General features: G+C 30.7%; 1 protein-coding gene across 1 annotated transcript; it reads left to right on the top strand.

The window, feature by feature from the left end:
• The first annotated feature begins 14,906 nt into the window (after positions 1-14,906).
• LOC127287551 (uncharacterized) lies at positions 14,907-15,668 on the top strand. Its single transcript, XM_051314544.1, has one exon. The coding sequence runs from the start codon at positions 14,907-14,909 to the stop codon at positions 15,666-15,668; it is 762 nt and encodes a 253-aa protein (XP_051170501.1).
• Positions 15,669-15,941: the final 273 nt, after the last annotated feature.

The raw sequence follows: 15,941 nt of genomic DNA, 5'->3' as shown, positions 1-15,941 counted from the left end.
ATAAAGAATATTGCAATTCTTTAAATAGTTATAAAACAATTTAAGTCGTTAAAGTTACACAAGTGCAACCAAAACGAACTATTTCAAATCAAATCAAAACCAATTTATAACGACTAAGCTATAATCATCGATTTATCCGACTTCATTGCTAAAAGTAAGTAAACGAATTGTAAACTTGTATCATTATTGTATAATCATTACTATATAATTATTATTTAATCAATAAATGTTATAAAAGGGAATATTTGACTTGTTATTGTAACGCAAAACCCGTAGTTTTGACAAGTGACCACGATCCTACATAAAAATAAATATCAGGCTTTACCAACCTGATTAATCAGCCTTATTACATTCAAGTAAATAAAATTAATTTTTATTTAAAACCACGCCTAGTTCGGAACGTAACAGCTGATTTGGTGGCAGCGGTGGGATTGTCACTTTTGTTGCAAAAACAATTTTATGAAAATTCTCAAATAATTCGGCATATTTATTTAGAACAAATTTCAAAATTTTTTTAGGGTTCAAATTTATTCAAAATCAATTATATCACCCTTATAAACACATCATATTTTATTAAATGTTTATTCATATACTTCATTATAAACATTTGTAAACGGTCATTTTAAATTCTCTAGCAGTTTTGTTCTTACGCCGTCCGGCGAATTACAGAATTTGTTATATTTTCATTTTACGCCGTCCGGCGAACTTGAGAATTAGGGCGTTTAAAACCGACCGTTTAATAAATTCATAAAATCATTCAAAATCTTATTGAGTAAGCTATTTTTACGCCGTCCGGCGAACTATAGCTTTGAAAATTGGAGATCTACGCCGTCCGGCGAGGTTTTCATATCAATAAATTTTGATAATATCATTGTTTGGAATTTTGAGGTCTTAGCAGGGTCAATTTTACGCCGTCCGGCGAATTTTGACTTTGTACTCGACGTTTTACGCCGTTCGGCGAATTCTGTCTAAGCTCTTGATTTACACAAACAATTGAAAAGAAGTCTCAATTTTTGATTTATTTGTAATATCAATATCACACCTACATTAACAATCAACAACCCGAATTGACAGGTGTTCTTGGATTATCTTTTCTTAACACAGATCCTAGTGAATTTCGGTTATAACTTTACATAAAACTATATATAATACACAATATTAACCAATATAATTTTCGACATTGATAATAACAAAAATTCAGATTTCATAGAATCATTCTCTTTAATACAACTAATCAATAAGACAAAATCATAAATTTTAGATTCCCAAAATTTAGGAGAAATTTAGGATTAAATAAAGCCCTCTTGAGAAGAGATATCAGGCGAATATACTGGCATAAGAGGTTGCAGTTGTAAACAGGCGCGAAAGTTTGATTTTATACTCTCGCACTACTGTCTAGCGCCAAGTGCGTTGGTCCGTAAGTAGTACAAGACGAGTTGTGTCAGACAGACAATAGTCCGATAACACTAAACTCCCTAGTAGCAATACGGCTATACGGTTCCAAGCCGCCATTATCCGTATTCCCCTATGAACTCATATTTTCATTTTATTGAAAAATATAATCAATTATATCCAAAAATTCTTTTGGAATCATATTTCTTCAAGAATTACGAGTGTTTATTCATACTTGATCCATCTTTACCAATCAATTTAATTAAAGAAAGTGAATTAATTCCCTTTTTAGGAATAAATCGCATAATTAAATATTCCTTAAGAGATAGTACAGTCAACACTATCGGAGAAGCAAAAGTTTGCATCAATTACACTGTTTTAGAATTCCAAACTATTAATAGTGAGAATAATTCTAATATTGTTGGAATTTTAGGGTTACCATTTTCATTTGATATAATTAACGAGATATTTTAATTATTCCTTCCGTTTTTAGTAAACTTATAATCATGGATACAGATAGACCACAAACAAGTAATTTATCCGGTAATATTGATAGAACATTAAATGATGCCATGATAACATCAATGGCTGAGTGTTTTGCGTTGCAACAGGGCATAATGAATATTCCTTTTTATGATGGTAAAAACATTCCTGTAAGAGATTTTATAGAAGATATAATAAATGGTGAGTCTAATATTCCTATTAATTGTGAAAAACAATATTTAAAGGCAATTCTTGCCAGATTAAAAGGTGTAGCTAGAGATAGTATACAAGGTAAGAATTTTAATACCATAGACGAACTAATCCAACATTTAAAACAAAGATTTGCTCATCGCAAGTCATATACATGGTATCTACAAGATAAATATGGCTCTTCAAGATAAATATGGTGTCGAAAGATCAAATACTATGATGGAACCCTTAGTTGAATGTGCATTAGAAGCATTCACCCGAGGTTTAACAGATGGTATGTCTAGTATTCTAGAAGCTAGAAATCCTACAACCATTGAAGAAGCATTAAAATTTGCTTTGGAATTTGAAACCCGACATCAGTATCATAAAGCGGAATATAATGCATATCATTATTCACGAAATTCTCAATCAAGTGATTATGGTTCCAGAGAACGAAGCCCTAGTCCTAGAGTACGATTTGCTCATCCAAATGAAGCAATGAGACATCATGCTCAATTTCCTATTCCTTTTGGTATATTGAAAAATCCATACCAACCATCTACCAGTCATCAACAACCATATTTTCAACACCCAAATCATTATCCTCCAAATGCATATGTTCCTTATAATCCTTACCCTTATTTTCCTCATTCTTCAATACCACAAATGCACAACGATAAACCATACGAAGGGAATAGAACGCCCCTTCGTGCGCAATCTCCTAAACCTTCTGAAAAGGATCATTTAAACTCCAACATCCCTCGACGAACAGACGCGACGACGAGTGTGGAACAAAAAGAGCGTCCTACAAGCGTGAGAATTTTGAAAAAAATGGAACAATCTTGCACGCCAAAAATAATCGAGAATCCCCAGTAATCACCATAAATTCCCCTAGTTTCTTGGAAAGAACAGCACTTTTATTAGTAGATACTGGAGCAGATGTAAATTTAATTAAATTATGTGTATTACAACCAGATTTAGAAGTCAAACAGGATGAAGCAATACAAATAACTGGAATAACTCCTATAAAAACATCTACTTTAGGAACCGTAAAAATAGAAATAGATTCCAAATTAATTACTTTTCAAGTAGTACCTTCCGATTTTCCTATAGAATCAGATGGTATATTAGGAAGGGAATATCTTCGACAAGAAAAGGTAGAAATATCCTTCTGGCATAATACACTTGTAACAGCTTCTAATCCTATAAAACCAATACTATTTACCGATATAGAATCATCCCTAGCAAGAGAAAATTTAATTAATAATAAAATCATAAAAAACCCAAATTTAATAATCAAAGCCAGAACTAAACAGATAATACCTGTTAAGGTTTTAAATACTAATTTAAAACAAGGATACCTGCCATTAGTAAAAACTACAGATGGATTATTAATAGGCGAAGCAATAGTAACAAATAACGATGGAACATGTCATATTTTTGCAATTAACACCACATCGGAAGATATCGAAGTTGAAATACCTCCACAAGAATTAATACCCTTTGAATTCTACAAACTACCGGGCGAAGATTCAGATGAATATGAAACAGATGACGAGTTTATACCTCCTGAAGATAGAGCTTCAGCTGTAATTGAAAAATTAAGGTTAGAACACCTAAATGACGAAGAAAAACAACACGTAATAGAAATCATAAATGAGTTTCCAGAAAGTTTTCACCTTCCTGGTGAACAGTTAACACCTACACATTTAGTACAACACAAAATACACACTAATGATGAAATACCAATACACACTAAACAATATAGATTTTCACCATCGCAGAAAGAAGAAATTGATAAAGTAATCGATAGAATGATAACAGAAGGTGCTATAGGACCTTCAAACTCTCCATATAACTCACCATTGTTAATAGTACCGAAGAAAATAGATGGAACTGGAAAGAAAAAATGGCGGATAGTAATAGACTTCAGAGCTCTAAATGAGAAGACTGTGGGCGACTTTTATCCGCTACCCAGCATTATTTCAATAGTCGAAAATTTGGGCAATGCCCAATACTTTTCAGTTTTTGATTTAGCTAGCGGATTTCATCAAATTGAGTTAGATCCAAAAGATAGGTCGAAAACGGCATTTTCCACAACGCATGGACATTACGAATATATCAGAATGCCCATGGGACTAAAGAATTCACCAGCAACATTCCAGAGATTAATGGACCAAGTATTATTAGGTTTACAAGGTGTAGAACTATTTGTTTACTTAGATGATATTGTGATTTTTGCTAAAGACTTGGAAGAACATGGTAAGAAGATTCGAAGATTATTGCAAAGATTAAAGGATGCAAATTTATCTTTACAACCGGAAAAATGTGAGTTTTTATTCAAAGAAGTTGCTTATTTAGGACACATAATTAGTAATGAAGGAGTAAAACCTAATCCAAAAACAATTGAAGCTGTAGCAAATTTTCCAATACCAAAAACACCAAGAAATGTGAAACAATTTTTAGGATTAGCAGGATACTACAGGAGATTCATAAAAGACTTTTCAGGAAAGGCAAAACCTCTTTCTAATTTATTAAAAAAGGATGTAAAATTCGAATGGAACAAAGAACAAGATAACAGCTTTAAAGAATTAAGAGCAGCATTATGTAAGGCACCCATTTTACAATATCCTGATTACGATAAGCCTTTCACATTGACAACAGACGCTTCAGATTTCGCTATAGGAGCTGTATTAAGTCAAGAAAAGGATGGATTTGATCTACCTATTGCCTATCTCTCTCGAGTGTTAACTGCGCCTGAAATAAATTACTCAACAACAGAAAAGGAATGTCTAGCAGTTCTATATGCTGTCCATTATTTTAGACCGTATATATATGGAAAGAAATTCACTTTGGTCAGCGATCATGAACCCCTAAGATGGATAGACACCATTAAAGACCCAGGACAAAGATTAATAAGGTGGAGATTAAAATTGCGAGACTATTTATATGAATTTAAACATAAATCAGGTAAATTAAACACTAACGCAGATGCCTTATCTAGAAATGTCTACACAAAAGAAGAAAAACCACTTGAAACCGAACATACACAATTCAAAATATTAATGAACAAACAAACAATAAATCCAAAACCAAAAATAAAACCACCTCCAACATCTATTGTCACAAGAAGCAAAACTGGACAAAATTCAAAAATAAAACCACCTCCAACATCTGTTGCTACAGGAAGTAAAAGTGAAAAGGAATTAAAAACATTTAAGCCAAAATCGATATTAAAACCTCCAAAAACTTTAGACCTAAGCACAATTGCCTCAAGTGTATCAACAAGAAGGGCAACACAAACCAGAACAAAAATAATAGAAAAACCAACGGAAAGCGAGAATTCCGAGGACGTGGATATTGAAAACATTAATCCCCCTATTCAAAAGGCTAGTAGAAGTACACTTCCTAGTTTAAAACTTCCACCAGCTGCATCAAAACTTCCCCCTGGACCAAAAAGTGCACCTCCAGAATTACCTATTAAAAATGATTTGATTCTACAGCAAGAAATGGAGCTCATAACTAACATAGAGCCACCAATAAATATAACTGAAGAAAGTTCTGAAGTAGAAGAAGAAGCATTGCAATTAACTAAAACCAAAATTGCAGAAAATTTAGAACAATCGATATCACGATTTAATGATTCTTTAGCACAGCATAAAGATTGGTTAGCAGATACCTCTTTATCACCCAGAAATTGGCGAACTAATTCCGATGGAGATGATGATGAAGCTATACACAAAGCAGCTAATGAATGTATTACAGGAGATCATGCTGAATTTTCAGAAAAATTAGATTTTTATTGGGATTATGCTAAAGGTGAATCCATATGGCAGGACAATGAACAAGAAATACTCCAAAATTCTGACTTAGAAAAGGACGGCATGAATCAAGAAGAATTAGAAATTTATGACTCAGAATATGAAGATTCAATTAATAATGAAGACATAATAGAGGAGATGTACTTTCAAACGCCACTGAAACGAAGAAAAAGAAAGTTTAAAAAAAGAAAAGTAACCTTTAAACCAAATTTACAGGAAATAAACACACCCATGCAATTCAACAACCCTACGGCAGTATCTACACCTTATTATAATTCAAATAATGAAACAGATTCTGAAGAGGAAATTATAGAAGTACAAGAAAAAGAAGATACAAAGAAAACATTTAATAAATCGAAAATTAAAACATCATTATCAAGTATTCCTCCAGAAATACCCATAAATTATTCCAAAATAAATGAAAGAAATTCTAATATAACGAGCAGCAGAGAAAACCTAACATATAATCGAAGTAATTATATTCATTTCTTGTCAGCAGATTGCGAATTCATTTCACCTATAAGTAGACTTTTAATAGATATAGGAGTAATAGATCCCGAAGAAATGAAATCTAAAAATCCCATTAAAGGACAAATATTTGTAACGCCACGAGGAAAATACAAAATTTACACCTTAATAATAAAAGAAAATCATTTTGATCCTTTAATAAAAGAAGATATCATTGCAGGAATACGTAATTTAAAAAGTCTTCTTTACCACGAAAAAACAGAAGAAATAAGAATATCTAGGCATGGAGACTTTACCGATGAATTACCTAGAGGAGAGTTAATACAAATAATCAATTCTATTTTTGAAAACAGTAGCATTAAAATTACTATTTGTCATGGACAAGTTGTAGTACTTAAAGAAGAAATTAGAGACGATATTATCAGTGAATACCACAAAAGCAAAATAGCAGGACATAAAGGCATTACAAAAACATATAGAAGAATAAGAGAAAGATTTTATTGGCCTCGAATGAAAGATGAAATAACGGAATTTGTAAGAAAATGTATAACATGCCAATCTCAAAAACTTGTACGTATTAAAACCCGAGAACCAATGCTTATTACTGATACTCCTTTAGACGTTTTTGATAAAGTTTCTCTTGACACTGTAGGTAAATTACCAACAACCCCAGATGGAAATTGTCATATCCTAACTATGCAAGATCATTTATCTAAATACTGCATAGCTGTTGCAATACCTGATATTTCTGCAACCACAATCGCTCATACTGTTGCAAAAGAATTATTTTCAGTATATGGAGCACCAAAAGTAATATTAACTGACAAAGGTACCTCATTTATAGGAAAGTTAATGTCTAAATTATCAAAATTATTTGAAGTACAACAAGTCACAACATCAGGTTATAGGCCTCAAACAAATGGATCTTTAGAACGAAGTCACGCTGTTTTAGCAGATTATATAAAACAATATGCTAAAGATTATGATGATTGGGATAGATTACTTCCTTTTGCTATGTTTGCATATAATACTTCAGTACATGAAGCTACTAATTTCACTCCATACGAGTTAGTTTTCGGTAAAATAGCCCGTACTCCTAGCTCATTTCCTGAACAAGAAAAACTAGAAACATATGGCTCATACTTATCAGAATTAATAACCAGATTAAATGAAATTCGAATCTTAGCAGCAAATAATTTAATAAATGCTAAATTAAAATCAAAAGAAAATTACCATAAACTAATGAAACCATTTTTAGGAAAAGTAGGAGATAAAGCTTATGTAATAAAAGAAGGAATGAAAAGAAAATTCGATCCTTGTTATCATGGTCCATACAGAATTGTGGCTATATTGGATAAAAATAATGTAATATTAATAAATGAAGATGGACAAAGGTTTCAAAAACATGTAGATAAATTAAAAATTGCTTATGAATAGGTTAATAACATAATTTTCCTGTTTTAGATGACTGAATCATTCCTATTCACTGCACCTCTACAAGGAGAATTAATTGGAGCTTTCATTTTCCCAAAAGGGGATATTTCATCAATTCCTTACCCTAAGGGAATTCTTGAGGAACTAACTGCCGAATATAATCTTAATAAACCCATTTATATTATAGAACCGGGCACAGGCCCTTCATATAAAAAACCCTGGCAAGTTAGGTGTACTGTGACAGACTCTAAAAATAATAATACTTTCATTGTATTAGGGGACGGATGTTGCAAAGTTAGAGACTCTGAGCATTCAGCAGCTCGAAAAATTCTAGAACATTTAAATAAGATTTACTACTTTAGTGAAGAAGAAAAACCAAAAATGATCACCAATTCGACATATGTAATGTCAAGACAAGAACCAACAATAATAAAATTAAAATTATATAAGTGGGAAAATTGCTGCGAACTTTGTTATTCAAGGGGACATTTAAAAGAGCAATGTCACGGAGTAATACGAAACAAACGTTTTCTAAATAATATACAAAAACCAGACGAAAACAACTATGACGAAATTGATGATTTTTGGGAATTGCCATCCCCTACAAAAAAGCATTAAATAGTATTTAATAATATGACAATTAAACAATAATCACTTTGATTATTGTATATGTAATAATTCCATAATAGTCATATTATTTAATTATCCTTATTATATAATAATCTTATGTCTAATTACATTATCATTATTAAAAATGTATGTTATCATAATATTTTATTAATTACTGATTAACATTTTAATAATTATATCATTAAATAACTATATAATCATAATAATATTAATACATATTCAAAAAAAAAAAAAAAAAAAATTTTTATTCATTATTTATATAAAATAAATTATAAATAATAATTATAATCATAAAATTAACAAAATATTTTGAAAATAAATAATTTATTGTACATAAGATAAAATAAATAATCAAAAAAAAAAAAAATTAAAAGAAAGACGAAGGAAAAAGAAGAAAGGGGATTTGGCGGTCGCCTTCTTCCTTCCTCTTTATTTTAAAATTTTATTGTAAAAAAAAATATAACTAAAAATAAAAAAAAAATTTATTCCACAGATGGAGATTCCATTCCTAGGAATAATAAATGACGCCACAACATACATATCAATAGCATTTAAGCTATTAATATTCATTATATTAATAATAGTGCTGAAAAACCTATACTTTTGCTATAAGATTATAGCAATGAGAAGAAGAAGGAGAGAAAATCAACCAAACGCATAATAGACCAAGAAATATCAAACAATTTTGGCCTCAACACATTGAGGACAATGTGAAATCTAAGGAGGGAAGACAGTTATCAAAATCAGAAAAATTTTGAAGAATTTAAGACAATAAAATAACAAGAACAATGTGAGGCATCCTTTATAGACGTAGAACGACGCAGCAAAGGCAACGTAAAACAGCCTTAAAGCTTACGCATCGATCACATACATCGACCGGAGAGTGAAGCTATTCTCCAAGTGCGCATGTTGCACAGCGATGGCCGCCTGCTGGATGCATGCAAACCTTTAACAACACTGCCAATACCTCCAGCTTCTATTTCACATACGCCTATATAACACTCATCATTGAATAGCGGTAAAATAATTTGAATTTAAAATTTACACTGCTATTAAATGATGAAGAATAAATCATATATATATATTTACCTATAATAAAATAATAAAAACTAAATCATTAATAAACTATACATATATCGTGCTTTATTATATTAACAATTGCAATTAATTAATAAATAAACAATAAAACAATGCAATTATGTATGAACATTTATATTGTTTATTATATGTGCTTGTTTGCATGAAAATATAACCAAATAAATAAATAATAGAAGCATTATTAATTTTATTGTTTATTATGTTGAATTACATAATTAAAATATTACCATATTGTAATTAATAAAATAATAAATTTGGTAATTTAAAGTAAAAGTGACAGTAAAGATTAAGATAAATAATAATGAATTGTTATTAAATATTCAACATTAATATCAAAAAAATTAATAATAATAAACTAATTTTAGTTATCATATATATAACATTAGTTAACAAATTTATTTTAAAATAATTAAAACGCTTTAATTATAATAAAACTAAGTATAGCTTATTGAAATATACTAATATAAAAATTTTAAACTAATAAACAATTATAAATAAATGCAAAATAAAGGCTTCGAGTTGAGCCTTGAGTATCAGGCAAGCATGAGAATGGGGGAAGGTACTCGATGCGCGGAGGAGTGGCGAGGCCCACGCCTCCCGCGCGCTGGGTCCCACGCCTTCCTTCTCATGCCAAGCGACGGCCGAGTAGCTAGACTCGCCATCTTGTCGCACCGTGCATGGCTGCCATAGCGTACTCGCAGAAATTACCTCCGAGCGCATTCTTCTTCCCTAGTTCTAAATATGAATATTTCGCGTTGGATTCATCGATTTAATCAATAAATCGATGGCCCCAACACCTAACAATATTGTTTTTTTATCTATATATATGTATATATATCTAAAACTGTATGTAAAAAAAAATTTTTTTTAAATTTAAAATAATTAAAATGATTAATAAAGTTTAAAAGAAAAGGATATATATATATATGTGTATATATTAATAATTTATATAAGAAAATTTAAAAGTAAAAACAAAACAATTATGTAATTTATAATATTAATAATAAATCATATAAATTATACTTAAAGAAAGAATAATATTAAGGTTATTTAAAAAAAAAAAAAAAAGAGAAAGAATATTTCTATTATTATATAAAATAATCATCGTAGACATATAAAAAAAGGGGATACATTATATAAGGAAGACAAGGATGGTGAAATTAAAATAAAATAAATTTTACAAAATTATTATAATATTTATTTAAAAAAAACACTCACTCATTCACACTACAAAAAGTAAACTCACACACACACATTCAAAATATAAAAGGATACATAATAAAAAAAAAAAAAAATTTTTTTAATTGAATGTTAAATATAATTTTGAGAATTCACACACACACACTATAAAAAACATGTTTCACACACACACAAAGGTATTTTCAGCGGATCTTCTTCTATTGATTCAGACTCTGGCCCATCAATAGCACTCTGCCCTACAGAAGGATCGGCAAATGGTCGCCAAAAGGGGGTAGGACTAGGCTCCTGTGGGGGTAAAGGGTCAGATCTCCAAGAAGGGCCAGGTTGTGGAGAAAAAGAAGGACCCGGCTGTGTTCCACATGGTGAACCAAGCTGTGGTAAACCGATCTGATCATGACCTTCTGCCAACCAGACCATGGCCCTAGGCCAAACCCTTGGTTTCTCGCTCATCACCAAATCAGACTGCTCTAATTGAACTGCAAAATAAACAAAAAAAAAAGAATAAACCTGCATAAGTATACAATTATATAATTTAAAGAGAGAGAAAGAATTACCATCTTCTGAAGAAAATCTCGCCCTTTTTGGGAGTGGAGTTTGACAGTCCCCACAAAAACATCCAACGGGACGACCAGGACGACTAAAAAAAAAAAATAAATAAATATATATATACATTTACATAAGGAGTTAATAATAGTATAAGGAAACAATTAGTAAATTATAATATTCTATGCATACATAGTATTTATATATGCATATATATCCACTATATACATTAAGAAACAAATATAAATAATATAATATATATATATAAACATTATAAACAAAATTTAAAGTACTCACAATAAGGAGTTGAACATAGAGGTCATTTGACCAGAACTCTCCTTCACTTCTCGCTTCAAACCACGAATTTGCTTCACCCTTATTTTATTATTGATTGGATCCTTCACGATCCCTTTACGGGGACGTCCTCGCCGGGTCATTTCTTCAAGGAACTCCAGCTCCTCCAAAGAATAATGGATTGAAGCCGCAAGGCCTTGCAGCGTTAAAAAATAATTTATTAAATTGGATCCACATTTCCTCTCAGCGGACACTAAAAGGATACAGACAAAAGGAATATAAATCAACACTAATCACATAATTATTTAAATAACTAATTAACACAATACTATAAACGTAGACACTCACTATCGTTTAATGATGGTTGTTGCTCCATGATATTTGCGTACAAACTGACAAGATCTTCGGACCTCCTACATCTTAAAGGGATGAAAAATGCTGACCTAAATAATTCTAATGCACGCACACAACAAACAAGAGGTCATTAACTGTACCACGAAAGAAGAAATTCATACCTACCTCGAGAAGATAAACATATCACTTTGAATACATAAACACGCATCACAACATTGTAGATTCATTTTGATGTCATTTCATCATTCTTGTCTTCATATTAGCTACTACAGATAAGCTCAAGGGATATCAATGTCACAATGAATGTAGGTCAATAAGCGTAAGGACTATAAAAGATAGTCTCAATTTCAAAAAAATTCCAGTCTTATAATCATGTATTTGCGACAACTGGAAATAGTTTCATCGGGACGATGAAAAATCTAAGGGGGGGAGACTGTTACATCCCGGTAACAATTTTCCCTAATTTTTCTTATTCTTATCATTAAAATAAGACATTATATATAATTCTGTAATAATTTTACAATACTTAAACTGTATGTCTTATTTTAATGTATTTATTTATGTATATATTGATAGGATAGAGTGTGGAAACGAAATTGATCTCAAAAGAGATATGACATTCGTTTTCACCATATAAGTTCAGAAAGTTGAAAAGCTAAAAATAGGATATATGTAAGCAAAATGTGTAGCAAGTTCGAGCTTGTTTGTTTATACGCGTGAAGAATGTGAAGGTTGTGAAGATCCAAGTGTAATATGATCTTCAAAAACCCATTGTCAGCATATAAAAGAGAGAATTCAGAAAGAAGAAGATTCAATGTCATACATGCGATGTAGGCCATTACCATATAAGGAAAAGTAATTCTATTTATAGTTCACCCCTTCTCAATAATATGACATTTCTCCCACTAATTAGCATAATCGACTAGTATATAAACAAGAGCTTTTTCCATAAAGCTTGTCAAAAGTTCCGGTGCAATCTCTAACATCGTAGAGCGACCCTTCAGTTTACTTTCGCCCTAATTATTGTATTCTTTCCTGATAGCCAATAGGTGCAAGTTAATTTGACTTTTCACTTAGAACATAGTTCTTTCCTGATAGCCAATAGGTGCAAGAGAAGCAAATTAACACTTAGAATCAATAATTTAATAGAAATAACTGTCGTATTTATAACTATAAATACTAAAGAAATCTTGCATTATCTCTTTTTCTAAATTTGTCAATTTAGTATATGTTGCTTCTCTTACACCTGCTATAAAATTCATTCCTGTCAAAGGTGCGAGTGACGAGAGATAACAATAAAGAATATTGCAATTCTTTAAATAGTTATAAAACAATTTAAGTCGTTAAAGTTACACAAGTGCAACCAAAACGAACTATTTCAAATCAAATCAAAACCAATTTATAACGACTAAGCTATAATCATCGATTTATCCGACTTCATTGCTAAAAGTAAGTAAACGAATTGTAAACTTGTATCATTATTGTTTAATCATTACTATATAATTATTATTTAATCAATAAATGTTATAAAAGGGAATATTTGACTTGTTATTGTAACGCAAAACCCGTAGTTTTGACAAGTGACCACGATCCTACATAAAAATAAATATCAGGCTTTACCAACCTGATTAATCAGCCTTATTACATTCAAGTAAATAAAATTAATTTTTATTTAAAACCACGCCTAGTTCGGAACGTAACATAAATTATCAATTAATCCCCCTTATCACATTTAATTTATACATTGATAGTACTTTTCAAATTAATTGATAATATACATTCAAATATATATCTGCTCTTATAATTACCATTGTGACAAAAAATTTTCAAAATTACTAAAACAGTTGTCATTAAAACGAAAATTTAAACAATTTTTTTTTTAAATGACAACTAACTAAAAACGAAAGTAAAAGGGACTTTCTCCTTTAGAACTGACAAAAATTAAATTGTTTAAAACTTTTATTTTAAAGAAATTATTATAGCTACATATTTAACTTTCTTTGACATTGTTACATATTACATGGAGAAAAATCCAATTTTTACTCTAAAAATTTTTTAAAGTACATTAAATTCAATTTCTCAGCTGGTGTCTTTCAGAAGGTATCCAAAATTGGAGAAGACTGTTTTATGGAAAACCTGTTTTACATAAATTAATAATTCAACCATTATTCTCTTAAAGAAGTTTTATTCTAGACAATAAACCGAAAAAATGGTTTAAAAAAATTAAATTTGAACATATTTTTATCATAAAATCGAAGGAAGGCTGTGTATTTAGGGCAACATATCGTTTAAAATAAACAAATTGTAGAAATATGAAATTTTTAATATTTATTTTATATCTTTGAAATAATGAATCGAATGGTCTTTACTTTTTAAACATCGGTTTCTGTTAATTTTGAGTAAAGTATCTCCCAAAAAATAAGGTACTTCATTTTGGAAGACGCCACATATAGCTGAGGTAATGGATTAAATATACTTTAAAATTTTTTTAAACTCCCTCAATGTAATAGGTAACAATTACACATGTACAAAAAAAATTTTGTACTAGCTATAATAATTTTACGCTCATACGTAAAAGTACAACTGGGGTGGAAAACTCCCCAACATTGTTTTGTTGCTAGAATGTTTATATTTTACGTAAAATAAGTTCATTATATGTCATTGTCTTTGTTTTTTAATAACAAAGAACATGGTTTTTTTCGTTTTTTGATAGGAACAAAAATATTGTCAAAAAATTACATAACCCATCAGCTTTTTTTAATTTTGAAAATATGTAACTTTGAAGAAGTCACATACATTTCGCGTTTATTCGATAACCAAAATTGTATATCAATTTGAAAAAATGTGTTTGAAGATGAAAAAATTACTGTTTACTTTTGTAAAATTATAATGTGATCACTTCTTTAAGAAATAAGTCACTTTGAAACCATAAAAAAATTACTTAATGACTTTGCGTTATACTGCGATTATTGTAGGATAGGCACAAGTTATGGGCAGCAAATGTATCATGAAACATTTTTTAGGTATTTCGCCACAGGAGATCTTATTTTATCAGTGTCCTTGGCATTCAGAATTGGAGAATCCACTGCCCGAAATATTATTAAAGAGGTATCACAAGCTTTGACACAAGTGCTTTCACCAATATATTTAAAAGCTCCAGACACTAATCGATGGCTACAAATATCCGCAGATTTTTTACAAAATTGTAATTTCCCAAATACTGCAGGCCCTTTCGATGGAAAACATTTTGAAATTAAATGTCCATCGAATTCGGGTTCATCGTATTATAATTACAAAAAAAACTTTAGCGTCGTTTTGATTGCAGCTTGTGATTCAAACTACAAATTCACAGTAATTCACGTAGGAGAAATGGGTGGGAATAATGATTCTGGGATTTTCGCACAAAGTCCTATTCGACTATCTTTACACAATAATCAAATTGGATTGCCGAACGGGACTGCTGCACTCCCTGGCAGTGAAGAGAGAATACCGATGGTTTTTCTTGGTGACGGAGGGTTTCCCAATTGGCCACATTTAATGGTACCTTATTCTGGTAAACATGTAAATGAAAACAGGCGCATTTTCAATTACCGTCTATGCAGAGCTCGCAGATTAATTGAAAATGCATTTGGCATTCTCACTGCGCGGTGGCGAATTTTCAGAAGAGCGTCTGAGCTTTTAGTTGACAGCTTTGATAGTGTCATTTTAGCTACAATTTGCCTTCATAACTTTTTGAAAACAAGAGATGAAGAACAGAATTGACCAAATATTTTATACTGTCCTCCTCATTTCATCGATCGGGAAGAAAATGGACAATTGCACTTGGGTCAATGGAGAAATCATATGGATGGCGAGAATTTGAGAAATTTGCCACGTCATTCAAATGCTACTCTATCGCGGATAGGAATGGATATTAGAATACATTAACAACGTATTTTGTAACTCCAGAGGGTGAAGTGCCATGGCAATACGAGTACGTTAGAAACGTTACAAATTATTAAATATACTCTTGAAAGAATTTTCAATAAAACTCCA

This window comes from Leptopilina boulardi, unplaced genomic scaffold, assembly GCF_019393585.1.
Source record: "Leptopilina boulardi isolate dan_hultmark-lab unplaced genomic scaffold, ZJU_Lbou_2.1 LbouV2_371, whole genome shotgun sequence".
Classification (NCBI taxonomy): domain Eukaryota; kingdom Metazoa; phylum Arthropoda; class Insecta; order Hymenoptera; family Figitidae; genus Leptopilina; species Leptopilina boulardi.
The sequence above is the reverse complement of the archived record's forward strand: the minus strand, read 5'-3'. Positions and strand labels throughout refer to the sequence as shown.

Excerpts from the sequence above, each read along its gene's own strand:
- LOC127287551 (XM_051314544.1), top strand. The coding sequence starts at position 14,907 with ATGTATCATGAAACATTTTTTAGGTATTTCGCCACAGGAGATCTTATT.